Source organism: Saimiri boliviensis, chromosome 14 (genome assembly GCF_048565385.1).
Source record: "Saimiri boliviensis isolate mSaiBol1 chromosome 14, mSaiBol1.pri, whole genome shotgun sequence".
NCBI classification, from domain to species: domain Eukaryota; kingdom Metazoa; phylum Chordata; class Mammalia; order Primates; family Cebidae; genus Saimiri; species Saimiri boliviensis.
The window spans coordinates 55,696,927-55,711,595 of record NC_133462.1 but is presented as its reverse complement, the minus strand read 5'-3'; the positions used below and the strand labels follow the sequence as shown (position 1 = coordinate 55,711,595).

General features: G+C 33.7%; 1 protein-coding gene across 2 annotated transcripts in view; it reads right to left on the bottom strand.

Moving 5' to 3' along the window:
• The window catches only part of ASPM (assembly factor for spindle microtubules), a 63,737-nt gene that overhangs the window by 43,436 nt on the left and 5,632 nt on the right, over window positions 1–14,669 (bottom strand). For both annotated transcript variants that reach the window (XM_074384320.1, NM_001279984.1), the window contains 10 exon segments: window positions 13,290–13,385; window positions 12,182–12,328; window positions 10,435–10,680; window positions 9,057–9,124; window positions 6,950–7,091; window positions 6,223–6,353; window positions 5,224–5,399; window positions 1,921–2,066; window positions 1,745–1,830; window positions 1,012–1,233 (listed from right to left, as the gene is read on the bottom strand). In XM_074384320.1, coding sequence (XP_074240421.1) covers window positions 1,012–1,233; window positions 1,745–1,830; window positions 1,921–2,066; window positions 5,224–5,399; window positions 6,223–6,353; window positions 6,950–7,091; window positions 9,057–9,124; window positions 10,435–10,680; window positions 12,182–12,328; window positions 13,290–13,385 — 1,460 coding nt within the window.

The following is a 14,669-nucleotide window of genomic DNA, read 5'->3' as shown; positions in this document are numbered from 1 at the left end:
AATTCAGGCCTGCATTAAAATTATTTAACACATGTATTTTCTGTATAAAGGCACATCACAGTCTTCTCTTAAGTACACTAGACAGGACTTAATTACTACACATGAAGGCCATTTTAAACAGGGAAATCACCAACAACAAGCACAAAAAATGCAAAAAAGCACAATGCTAAATAGGTTCCAAAAAGGACACTTGTTTACAGTGCAAGAGCCGAAACAAAAAGAGCACCACCTTGTTTGACATCAACTGGTAATGAGTACCTAGGCATTCACACATGTCAATTAATGACCACAAAATGCTGCAACTACTATTTTAGGCATTAAAAAGAAATTTTAGCTAGTATGCAAATTCCAAATGTGGAATTAATTAATACCGACGATCTTTAGCTGTCCAGTATTTAGTTAAAACATAAAAGATTATCCATATGTTTAACATTTTTCTACTAATAACTTCTTCAAAGTATCACCACATTGCAAGGTATACCGTATTTTGCTACACATACCCTGTATCACTGTTTCTGTTTTTTATTTGTTACCAGATAGTTTATCCATGTGTTTAGGGCAAATTTTTTTTTACATATTTACATTAAGAAGTACACTTCATACAGAAATACAGTATCAACCTAACAAATGATTATAGAAAGACTCGAATTTTGTTTTTCTTCCTCTATCTAGTGATAAGTTCTTGGTTGTCCCGTTCTGCACGTGGGCTTATTTGAATTGACCTTCATAATGATACGATCCTTTTATGTCCCAGTTCTACGCAAGCATCTTCTACTAAGACTTCCATCTAGGGCATATTTTTGTTTTCTTAGTGATAAAATTATCATGTATCATACAGTTAGTGACTGATTAGATGAAACATGGTATACAACACAGTTACTCATTTGAGGAAAAGTTTGCTTACACAGATGAACTAAGAAATTGAAGAAAAGACTTTATGAATTAAGTTTAACTGACTTTTACCAAAATTTATTAAAATATATTGGGTTAAACAAAAACAAAGAAACGTACCTTTTTATTATAGAAGGCACAAACAGCATTTACCCAATCCATCAATAACTTTATGTTTTCACCATATTGTTCAAAGGAACCACTATCCCTTTTGCCTTTTTTCTTATTAGTAAGAGCATCAGAATGGCACGACAATAGAGATACCGTTTTCTTTATACTCTTTGTGTGTTTTAGAAAGGCAATTTCTTCCTTTAATTGATCTAAATTAAGAGAAATATTCACCTAAAACAAACACACAAAAAGATAAATGCCTTTATATTTTCCATATATTATTTTTGACCCACAGAAATAAAAGTAATTATCATCTTTTTAGAGAAAGTGTAGATTTTTTAACCCAGAAAGTTAAAAAATCAAAGAAAATAAAGTGCCTGAAATGGATATTTTAGTACAAAACAGTCCATTTTTTCCCGAAGGCAAATACCATCCACAATGAAGTGATAAAATGTTCAGTGGTTAAGAACATGAGATTTGGGGCCACATGAGATTTATCAGTGATGTAAACTGTAGTTTGAGTTTCCTCATCTGAGAGGTAGACTTAACACCTACTTTGCAGGTGTGTGGTGAAGATAAGAATTAAATATATATATGTATAAAGCATATATCACAGTTCCTGAGGCAAAATAAACGTTATTAAATGATACTTATTGTTGTTATTCTTTATTAGATTCAAATTGTTTTTTAAATCAGTATTCAAAATTGATAAAAAGTGCAAGATGTATCAAATATATAATACCTGAAAAGCAAACACTATTTTCCAAAGCAACCCAAGAGTCTTTTCTCTGTGCCTATCCACAATATTCTTAGACAGAATTGTATTTCCTATAAAAGAAAAGGTTGTCCATTAGCATAATATATGCACATATCAATATTCAGTGAGGAGAATAAGTTTTAGCTCTACTCAGTTTTTACCATGCTCATCACTTAATTCAATTCCTCGTGATTTAAGAACTTGAAGAACAATGTCAACATTGTGCATCTTTTGAAGACGACTTATTGCCGGAATCCTGAGTTTCTTTGAGAGATCCCAGTTCTGTGTGAGAAGTTCCATGGTTCGCCTAGCAGTAATAAAATGTTTCAGATGAAACTGTTATATAAAAACATATATGGAAAAAAACCCTTCCTTGAAATATAGTTATTTCCCACGTAAATCCCAGCAGTTTAAGGGTTTTCTGATAAGCAAGACTTCAAAAAGTATCTCAAAACTCTGTTGCTCTATAGTTGGCAAGTAGAGTACTTAGTCTGGGATTGAATTGCTTGAACAGATGATAAGAAAATAAGACATACACACATAAATGCATACATGAACGAACAGGGCTCTACAGAGAAGAAGAAAGGAAAGATGTAGGGCAGAGAGGAAGCACATTTATTTATCGGGATGTACTATATTCTACATATCAAGCAAGTGGTTTATTTTCTTATTTTAGTTATCATGGTAAAGCCCACCATTAGATATTGTTAGGTGAAGAAACTAAGGCCCGTAGAACTTAAATGAATTGCCGATGGTTATAGAGCTGGTAATGGCAGCAGTAAGATGAGAAATACAATCCAGTTTTACTAGTTTCCACAGTAATTCCTTTATATATTTATGTAATATATATACTATATATAAATAATATACATACATATATACCTAATTACTCTACGAATATTTGAGTATCTGCCTAACAAAGACAGGTATACCACAGTTGGAATTCAAACTCCTAATATTGTTTGACCACTAGTATTTTATTCACTAGACAATATTTAATATTTCCCCAGAAAAAAGCAAGCCCCAACTGATTACTGTCTGTAACAAAAAGCTGGCAGAATTTCTCATAGAACCACAGTTTCTAAAGGCTAGAAAGAGACTTAAGATAATTCGGGGCCAACCATCCAATCAATTGTAGACCAACCCATCACCTATGGCATTAATAGAGTAACTATTACAAAGCATTCTCAAGTGACTTAAAGATCTATGAAACAGTCATTTTGCTGACACTTAACAAAACAGAAATTTGATTATGCAAGATCGATCTCTTAACTACTCAGAATTCCTAACCGACTAGATAACATCAACATCTAACATTTCTAAGTCCTCAGTAACTCCTGTTAAAGCATAAAAACAGGCTTTCTGGCAGGACCTGGTGGCTCATGTCTGTAATCCCAGCACTTTGGGAGGCCAAGGTGGGTGGATCATCTGAGATTAAGAGTTCAAGATGAGCCTGGCCAACATGGTGAAACCCCAAAATTTTTGTATTTTTCCGTCTCCACTAAAAATACAAAAAATTAGGCAGACGTGGTGGTGGGCGCCTATAGTCCCAGCTACTCATGGGGCTGAGGCAGGAGAATCACTTGAACCCAGGAGGCAGAGGCTACAGTCAGCCACGATCATCCCATTGCACTCCAGCCTGGGAGACAGGGCGAGACTCAGTTACAGGAAAAAAAAAAAAAAAAAAAAAAAAAGAAAAGAAAAAAAAAAGGAATTGGGGGCTTTCCTTGTGGAAAAATAGCCCTCAGCATTAAACCAATCCTTGTTCCCCCTAGAAAGTGGAAAAAGTATAAAAACATGAATTCCTATTGGCCATAATACTGATATGGTGACTTGAATTTATGGAATAAACAAATTAACCAACTAAAAAAATAACATGAAATATTTTAAACAAAATGATCTTAGCTCGTATGGAACTGCTCAAGTGAGACAAAGCTGTAGTAATGTTCAAAAGACTATTAACTGATGAAAATACTCATCAGAAAGAAAAGAACGTTCATGGAAATTTAGCATAAAAGAAAGCAAAGGACATGTAAATTGTTTTTGAAAAACTGGGGATTCATAAAAATCTAGGATCTCGTCCCCATAAATGTCAAACAATTCCTCCATTCTAGCCAAGTGGTCCTCTGACCTCTGCTCGAACCTTCCAAAACTATGAACTGCTTTCCTCCTACAGACATGTCTGAATATTGGCAAGTTTTTATACCAAACCCACACTGATCTTCCTGAATGTTTCATTGTTCATGCATAATTATTTTGCTTGGCCATGAACAATCTAATCACTTTTGAGTATAAGACAGTTCTTCAAATATATGAAAACATTTATGTCCCCTTCAAATATATGAAAACATTTATGTCCCAGAGTTTTCTCTTCTGTTTTGTTTCTCTAAATATTCAGTTCCTTCAATGGGTTTCCATGAAACATGGATGTAAGGTTTTTAGTTTATACTCTAAATTTATCTCTAGTAGAAACAAAGAAATTTAAAATTATATCCAAAGAACTTCTTTCCTATTCAGTTGAGTTTTTAAACAATTTGAATTTTAACATGAAGACTGCCTGCAATTAATTTTAGCTACAAAATAAGCAATTAAAATCTGACAAAAATGTACCAGGGTCAGGTAAAGAATTTGGTTAAGTTTTAACTGTTGCAGAGATACTTTATAAAGACAATTAAATCTGTGCTTCCCATACATCAACATTTAACTAGCTGTTTTGAGGCATAACAACTTCCTAAATACACAGAGAAAACACTTTCAATGCTTTAAAGAAATCTCTTGCCTTGATCCCAAAAGTGCTTCCCTGATAAGGATGTAACATATTTTGGAGAATTCCCTAGAAATAAAACGAGTATCTTCAACCCAGGTATCCTGAAGAGGCCAATCATGGCAAAATGCTAAAGTCCATTCCTTCCAAAGCAAAACTGGCTATCCAGTATACATACCAAAGCCAATTTTGAGCATTCCAGTTTGCTACTGAGGAAATACTGTGAAATCTGAAGTCAGATTTCATGAGTTTATGTCTCGATTCCACTGTGGAAACCCTTGGCAATCTATTCTACCACTTCATCTCATTTTCCTCATATGCAAAACAAGGTTGACACTACTAAAAATGGTCTTGAATGATATAAAACTCATGAAATCACTGTCAATAAAAAGTGTTATTTCAATGTTTGATATTTTCATTAGTTTAATGCTCTTCCCAACTCCTATTCTGAGACATCAGTAATTATTATCCATGAGCCCTAGTACCATGCCATCAGGAAAAATGGTGTGGAAAGGAGACAAGGTTTCTGGACAAAACATTGATGTAACATTTCCCTGAAAAAGAAACCATAATTTTTTCAATACTAAATTTATTTTACTACATGAAAGAGCAAGATTGAATAATTATTTAAAAAAAAAGTATTTTCCAGAAAATATTAATCTACTCCATTAAGCAAAATAATTCTGTTTCTTATACTTACACAAGGCGCACGCCACACTGCAAGTCTACAGCAAGATTTGTAACGGCAAAATCAAATTCATCAAATGGTGTCTGAACATGGTTAACAGGTAATCCCAATAAGCCAAGGTGACGGGAAAGGTCACCTTCACCACTTAGGAAATCTCGTGAAAAAGCCAAAAGGATTTCTTTACTTGCCTATAAAGAAATAAATTCCAGATATTATATTCCAGTATAATTCTGCTTATAATAAAAACAAATCCTCCAAATCATTATGTACATATACAAATAAAATAGTAATATAAAAAGTTCCATATTATACATTAATAATGTAAATTGCATACATTTCCAACTTAAGACCTTTCTAAAAGTTGCTCATAATAATACACTATAAATACTAGCATTGGCCAGGGGCAGTGGCTCATGCCCGTAATCCCAGCACTTCGGGAGGCAGAGGCAGGCGGAGCACAAGGTCAAGAGCTTGAGACCATCCTGGCCAACATTGCAAAACCCCGTCTCTACTAAAAATACAAGAATTAGTTGGGCATGGTGGCACATGCCTGTAGTCCCAGCTACTCAGGAGGTTGAGGCAGAAGAATCACTTGAACCCTGGAGGCAGAGGTTGTAGTGAGCCAAGATCACATCACTATACTTCAGCCTGGGCAACAGAGTGAGACTCCGTCAAAATAAAAAAATAAAAACTAGATTAATTTGATAATATGCTACCATCAAAATTAGGAAAGAAATTTTCCCCAAAATTAAATCTTCAGAACCATAGTTTAATCCATTTTCCAGTAAAAATTAAGAGTAACAATGATGTGCTGGTCAAAGGTAAATCAATAAAAATCAGGGATGGTTAGAATTACTGATGGAACTCACTAGAGAGGCATTCCTATATTACTCCTCTGAGTATTATTCTTTGGAAAACTGATTTTTTTTCTAAAGAGAAAATATACCATAAAAGCAAGAAAGAGTCTTAAATGGGAAATACAAAATATAAAGCATAAAATGAAAATTATACCTTGAATTCAGCATCTTTACAAAAGAGACAAGGATCATGATCAATGAGTCTGGAAATTTTAGCATAATCAAGAAAACAGACCAACAACAATAATTTTTTCAAGGTGAATTTGGACAAAGCTTCTTCATGACCTTAAACAAAGTACAAAAAAGCATAGCAAGTTAATCTATGAAAGGTAGGTTTCACCTTAAAATATGATAATGATAATAATAATAATGTGTTAGTTAAAAAAAGTTAGTTGGGTAGCTAGCACAAATGAAACACGATGTGCCTTTTTTAGTGCTTTATGTGTATAAATCCATTTATTCCTCCCAATTGCTCTATGGGACAGGTACGTACCACTTAATATTTTCAGTTCATAGGTGAGGAAACAGGCACAGAGGCATCAAGAGATTTAGTTGGTCTTACTCAGCAAACATTTAATGAATACCTACTATATAGCAGCACTACCATAGGTGTTAGAAATATAGTAGCACACTACAACAAATGTGACCCCCATAGGACTTACAACCTACTGGGAGGAAAAATGGGTAGAGACTACAAATAGAATTATAAATAGTGATGGAGGAATTGATGGGGAATGAGGGTGGAAGAAGGGAAGTACTAGAAACAGAGACTTACTAGATTGGTTCCTTTGAGAAAGGAAAATGTAAATAGAAACATGAAGAATGACAAGAAACCTTTATGTGTAGTGTGGAGAGAATGTAGGAGAGGCAGAGATACTTACCATCTCCATACAGATGAGGAACAGTGGGGTGTCTATACTCAGCTGCTATATCAGGATTCCAAAGTAAGCGACTCAGAATAAACACGGCCAATCCTGTGACATCACTGTTATCTTCCAAAGATATGAGTTCTCCATAAACTGTCTACAAAGAAATTAAAGCCAAAGTCAGAATTAAGCTATCTCTAAGAAACAAAGGGATGTGACTGATGAATGACAGACCATAACCTCAGGAACTGGCAAAGTTCTTCTTTAAATGACATGGTTATTTGCTAAATAACCATCTTTAAACTAAGCATATATAATTTATGTAGTTTTTAGTGTATATGGTATACTTTATAACGAAAAAAGGCAAAGCTCAGGACTAAGATAGTCTTAATTATCTGACAAGCAATATTTCTATTTTAATTTTTTCATTTAAGTTAAAGAACTATCAAATATAGGCATATTGTTCAAATTTATTTTTAACTGTCCCATTAAGTACATCATGAAGATATGACAGAAATCTAAATATTCAAATTTTTATAATAGTTATCAAGGTAGAAAAACATCTGCAAATCATCTAAGATAATTTGGAAAGTTCAGATCTGTTTACAATCAATGACTTAAATGTGAAATGAGTTTAACATTAGCTTGCTTATTATTAATAATTTTTAAAGCAATTAGAAAAAAACAAAAAAAAATCATATTCTGTGACCCTACACTGATAAGATATAAAGATTAAACAATGGAAAAATATTAATACCTATCAAAATAGAGGTATTTATCTTCATTTACTTTTTTTCGGCCTTTGAAACTTTCTTAAAATCCTCAAAGGTCATGGCCATTTATTTATAGAATCCTAGGGTATAGTAATAAGTATATATATTATATATATATATATAAAATATATATAGTAATACCTGTAAAAAGATTATACATCCCTACCACCTGCCATAAATTCGCTATGACATGTGGGAAGTTAATACAGTCCTACCTAGTTTGTGCTTAGCCAGGTAATACACTTTGGCCAATGGAATGTGGGTGGAGATGATACAAATTACATCGAAGAGGTTTTAAAAAGCATTGCAAGGTTCCACCCAAAGTTCTTGATTTTATTTCTGCCACAGAAAAGCTATGTCCCAAATATGGGAACTCTATTTCAATTGAGGTTCCAGAATTTTTTCACGCGTAAAGCAGAGCCAGTTGATATGTAATTTGTCAACTATTTAAAGGGGGATACTGGAATTGAAATAAGAAATCCCAGCAATGACACCATAATGCTGTGTAGCCACAGTAAGCCTATTATTTATTCTCTCTGGGCCTCAAATTATTGGTATATAAAAGCCAGATTATTACAAAGATCCTGTTCAGTCCCAAAGACTCTTCTATTCTGAAACCTGGAATAAATTAAAATCGTAATGAGAGATCCCACATTAAGAAGGTAAGAAACCTAAAAAAAAATAAAATGTGAAAACATATAGTATACTAAATAATAAGGATGCACAGAAGATATTTTTAATAAAAATTATCTTTAAACAGTTAATTATTAATAGTAGCTTTCTAATTAAATTGGTTTTAACATTCTAGATATTACAGAGCCAAGTACTGCATAAATAATGGAAATCCTGATGACATTTTTATGAGTACTATTCCATCAGATTGGTATAGGTTCAATTCCTGATCAATTAATTGGTATACAGCAAGTCACTTTAACATCTCAGCTTCTGTTTTGTTAGTGAAGTGGAAATAATAATACATACCTCACTGGGTTTTAAGAAATTTAAATTAGAAAATTTATTCAAAGCAGCCTTATCTTTGCATTTGTAAATTTTCAAAAATGAGTTTACTATAGTTGTTCATTACATCCAGTACCAAATTATGTTTACTTAAGAGACTGTACAGTAAAATGTAGTATAACAATACGGTGTACTAACATATAATGGCATAATCTATATACCTAATAAGCATTTATTAATGGGTCTTACATTTTACACTAAAAGATGAATCAGGCTAACCTAATGATTTTATAACTTTTATACGTAAAACCACATTTTAATAAAATGAGTCTATTCTACAAAAAATGTATAATAAAAATATATTGTTTTCAAAATCTGAATTGTGTGCTTACCTCTAGACCAATTCGAAGCCACAAAGGATTGTATGACAACAGCCAATTCAGGACTTTCTGACGTTCTCCTGAAATACATGTCAAAGGCAAATATGTTCAAATGGATAATCAAATGGAGATAAAAAATAAAATTTCATGGAGAGTGTATCACTGGGAAAAAAAAACGATAACTGCTTATATGAAATAAGTTAATTTAAATAAAATACACTTTTAGCCTTAAATATACATGATTATATTTAAGTATGTGGGATTTTTGGCAGCAAAGCTAAAGCATTTATACCTAGCTTTGAAATACAAAATCTTTTGGGGAAATCAGTATCTGAAAGAGATTTCTGCATTCTTTTTTTTTTTTTTTTTTTTTTTTTGAGACGGAGTTTCACTCTTGTTACCCAGGCTGGAGTGCAATGGCGCGATCTCGGCTCACTGCAACCTCCGCCTCCTGGGTTCAGGCAATTCTCCTGCCTCGGCCTCCTGAGTAGCTGGGATTACAGGCACGCGCCACCATGCCCAGCTAATTTTTTGTATTTTTAATAGAGACGGGGTTTCACCATGTTGGCCAGGACGGTCTCGATCTCTTGACCTCGTGATCCACCCGCCTCGGCCTCCCAAAGTGCTGGGATTACAGGCTTGAGCCACCGCACCCGGCGATTTCTGCATTCTTATGTTCATGGCAGCATTATTCACAATATCCAAGATATGGAATCAATCTAAGTGTCAATCAATGAATAAGTGGATAAAGAAAATGTGGGGTGTGTGTGTGTGTGTGTGTGTGTGTGTGTGTTTGCATATATATGTTAAATATGTATTTATATATAATGAAGTACTATTTAGTCTTAAAAATAATCCTATCATTTGTGATAACATGGATGAATCTGGAGGACATTTATGCAAAGTGCAATAGCCTAGGCACAGAAAAACAAATACTGTACGATCTCATTTATATGTGAAATCTTAAAAAGTTGAACTCATAAAAGCACATAGAATGGTGGTTGCCAGGGAATATGGTAGAGAAGTTGGGGAGATGGTGTCAAAGGGGTACAAAATTTCAGTTATGCAGAACGTATAAATTCTAGAGATCTAATGTATACCATGAGGACTATAGTTTAAAAAAGTGAATTATATACTTGAAATTTGCTGAGAGTACTTCTTAAATGTTCTCACCACACGTACACACAAAGGTAACTATGTGAGCGGGTATATTAATTAGCTTATTATAATAGTTTATTAATATATATACATATCAACATCATGTTGCATACCTTAAATATATGCCATTTTCATTTGTCAATTATATGTCAATAAAGTTGGAGGGAAAAAACCACAAAATCTCTTGAATGTTTTTAAAGAATTAATGTCAAGATTTCTGCAATGTTCTTACCCACATCTTTCCATAGGTGTCTATCTTTTCGAACAACTAACCGCCTAGCTTCGATTTCAATTTCAAGCTTTTTAATAGCTTTAACCATTTTTTCAGAAGTAAACAAACGGCATGCTGCACGACGTAGTCTGTTTAACATACACCGAGCAGTATAAGCTCTGAGAGACATCTCCTCTTTTGTAGGTGCTCTAGGAACACTTATTTTATGTTGATTCTCCACTCCCAAAAGAAGAGTAGCAGCATTTACTGGGTAAAAACAAAAGAAAGAATGTTTCTGGTTAAACAGTATCTCTACATATTCTTAAATCCAGCAATAAGATGTAATTTCAGATGATAAAAACAGAATCTATTCCTCACCCCCACCAAGCTTACTCCTTAGGCCAGTCTATCACTGCAACCTATTAGCTCTACCTGCAAAATGTACTCCAAGTCTAACCACTTCTCACTGCTTCTGCTATCACATAAATTCAAACATGATTATCTCTAATCCAGACTAATGAATTAACCTAACTGGTTTATCTGTTCCCATCTTCTTTACGATTAATGAAAGTCAAGTTTCTGAGAAATATAATTTTTAAAAATCAGTTGAATTTTGCAATGTAATGTAAACTTTTATAAAACAAATTTTCTTTTAAGAAGAGAACTAAAAATGGGGCTTTGCTTCCTTTTTGGAAAAAAAATAACTTTTTTTTTTCTTTTTAACGTGATCTCTAAGATCACTGCTTATAGAGCATCTAATTAAAAACCCTTTTAATACAAAAATCCAGCCAAGTATAGTTGCTCACACCTGTAATCCCAGCACTTTGGGAGGCCAAGGCAGGTGAATTACTGGAGCCCAGGAGTTCAAGACCAACTCTGGTAACACAGCAAGAACTTGTTTCTTCAAAAACAAAAAGTAATAATAAAAAAACTGCCAGGCATGGGGGCATGCACCTGTAGTCACAACTACTTGGGAGGTTGAGGGAGCAAGATTGCTTGATCCTGGCAGATGGAGGCTGCAGTGAAGAGTAATCACATCACTGCACTCCAGACTTGGTGAGGGAGTGAGACCTCATCTCCAAAACCAAAAAAGAAAAGAATCCTATACATGTGCTTCTCTGACAAAAATAAACTAGTGTCTGTCTGAATGCCAGGACATGAGGAAAATCATCAGTTAAAAAGTTAGCCTATATAATGGTTTGACAATTTTAACATTTATAAGAATTTTTCCTTATCTTGAGCTGAAATTGACTCCTATAACTTCTATGCAAGAGCTGCACAAAAGTTAAGGTTCCTTTCTTTCACAAGAAAACACTTCAAATGTTTGAAAGGCACATCTCTACTTTGTCCCTTTCCCAAGGTTTTTCTTTTCTAGAATAAACACTGAAATGTTTAAAAAATTCCTCATAAGAATTGGTGTTCAGTTTCCTCATAATCCTATATCTTTCCAACATACTTCTTAAACTAAGGTATTTAACAGTGGGGAAAATATGCCCAAAGTGGGCAAGCCACACAGGACTGACTCCATTGACTGGCAGGAGAGAATAGAGAAGAAAAAGTATATTTCAGTAATTTTGGTATGAAAAAATCTACATATATAAATTTATGTAAGTAAAAATTCTTATCTACATAAGCATTTAGGCTAATGAACAGTGAATTATGCCATTAATTATAATACAATAACCATATAAAATTAAAGAATGATAAATGTTAAAAATTTTGCCTGTTAGAAATATTATTAAATTTAAACATTAATATAATGGTTTACCTTCAGAAATATTTGTTTTTACAGTGAAGTCATCAGGGGTTAATATAAAATTTAGCCACCAAGTGAAGCCCTGTTCCTGCTTTTCCTTCCAGCGTTCATCATAAAACATGTTTTTTGCAGCAAATGGCATTGGGTGTCTGGGAATATCTAAGAATACAATTAGGTTATTACATAAGAAAATTTCTCTTATTATACAAAATATATTAAAAGCCATTTTTACTAGCAATACCATCTTTAAAACAGTAAACAATATTTGCTTTTCTATTACTTCCTGGAAAAAGCTGAAAGCATTTTGGTTATGAAATGTGATAAGGGCAAAATGTGGAAAAGTAAAGCAGTATTTCCTGGTTATTTAAAAATACTAAACTACCATGAGTCAATTGCATTAAAGTCTGATAGAATATCTTTTTTATAATTGATACATAATAGATGTACATTTTTTTTGAGGTACATGTGATCATATAATCATAGAATTGATACAAATCAGATCACTGTGCTTGAGATAGCCATCACCTTAAATATCTGTCTTTTCTTTATGCTAGAAACATGAGTTATTCTCTTTCAGCTATTTTGAAATATACAATAGATTACTATAGTGACCCTACTGATTTATTGAACATTTGGTCTTTATTTCTTTTTTTTTTTTTGAGACGGAGTTTTGCTCTTGTTACCCAGGCTGGAGTGCAGTGGCGCGATCTCAGCTCACAGCAACCTCCGCCTCCTGGATTCAGGCAATTCTCCTGCCTCAGCCTCCTAAGTAGCTGGGATTACAGGAACGTGCCACCATGCCCAGCTAATTTTTTGTATTTTTAGTAGAGACAGGGTTCCACCATGTTGACCAGGATGGTCTCAATCTCTTGACCTGTGATCTACCCGCCCCAGCCTCCCAAAGTGCTGGGATTACAGGTTTGAGCCACCATGCCCAGCGGGTCTTTATTTCTTTTAACAAACAGGAAGTTGACAGAATATCTTGTCATTTTAATACACACTTAACAATTCTTCCAGGCTTTTATTCAACAACAAAAATCAATTCATTTCCATGTGAAATGCAATTAAGGCTTCATTCAATGTCATGTTTTCAGAGAGTTTAAGTATAATAAATACTTGCCTGTTTTTAGTGATTTTATGAAGGTCAAATTAGACTGTGCCACAGCGATAATGGGTTTTGTCCTTTTACTTGTTTTAAAAATTGGAGTTTTAAATTCTAAAATAAATTAGAAAAAAAAAATTAAGAGCATTGAAATATAAAATAAATTCCCTAAATAGCCCAGTGGTTTGAAAGTTACTTTGGATTCTTCACAATCATATTCATTTAGCAAATACTTAATAACCACTGTGCTCCAGGCACTAATGCCATGAATTCAGTGTTCTATCAAACCAACATACAGAAGTTACAGACCATAAACTATAATTTATTTTGTGTTTATAGAGGCTAAAGTCTAGATTCAACCACAATTTATTGTGTCTGTATATTCCAGACTTTTTGCTAGGTGCTGAGAATATGCAGAATTGAAAAATATGCTCCCAGCCCTGAGGTGGTTTTCAGTCTGGTAAAAAAGAAGTTTATAAATGGTAGAAGAGCCTTCCCAGACAGGAGTCTACTTGAGTTAACTCGTGAAATTAAAATCAGGCATGAGGAATGTGGCCTGTTGCCGTAACTGCAATAAGGATGAAGCAAAGAATACATGTAGGAAATGACATGCAAGAGGCTGGAAGAGGTAGGGAGGATTTCAACAATATTAAAAATAATAGTGGCAGCTAATAGTTAAATACTTTGTGCCAGGCACTATCATAATCTTTTTCTCACATAATTATGAGAACAAATTTATGAGAAGTGTACTATTATTACCACAATGTAGGTAATTAGGATACTGAGGGAGCAATTAAGCCACGTGGTCAAGGTCACATAAGCTAGTAAGTAGCAAAAATTTGAACCAAGGCAGTATAGCTACAGAGACTCCACTATTAATCACTTTGAAGCACCTACTACGCCAGCAAAGAATTTTAATCAAGGAAGTAAAAACCCTCAGTTATATTTAAGAAAACAGTATGGACAATGGAATGAGCAGGGTCAAGATTAGAAAGAGAAAATGACAAAGCAGTTACTGCAATGACCCATAGTAGATATGGTGAGACAAATTAAAACAGAGTCAAGGGAGACAAATCAGAGGAGAGTTATTTTAACAGTGGAAGCAACAAGCCTTAATATCAACTTATTAGAAGAGTGATAGAGAATAATAGGCTGATTCCCAAGTATGTCACCAGGATGGTTGATATAATGCCAGGTGGTTACCAAAGAAAATGCAATACAAATCACAGTAGTAAATAACCTATTGGAATAGCAGTTTACTCTTTCAAAAACAGGTTTCACAACAGCACTACTACTAAATATAAGCTAATATTTAATACGAAACTACATACCCCATGCAAAGTCCAAATAAAATTTCATAAAACACAAAACTTACATGAAAATCAAATTTTGGTGTTT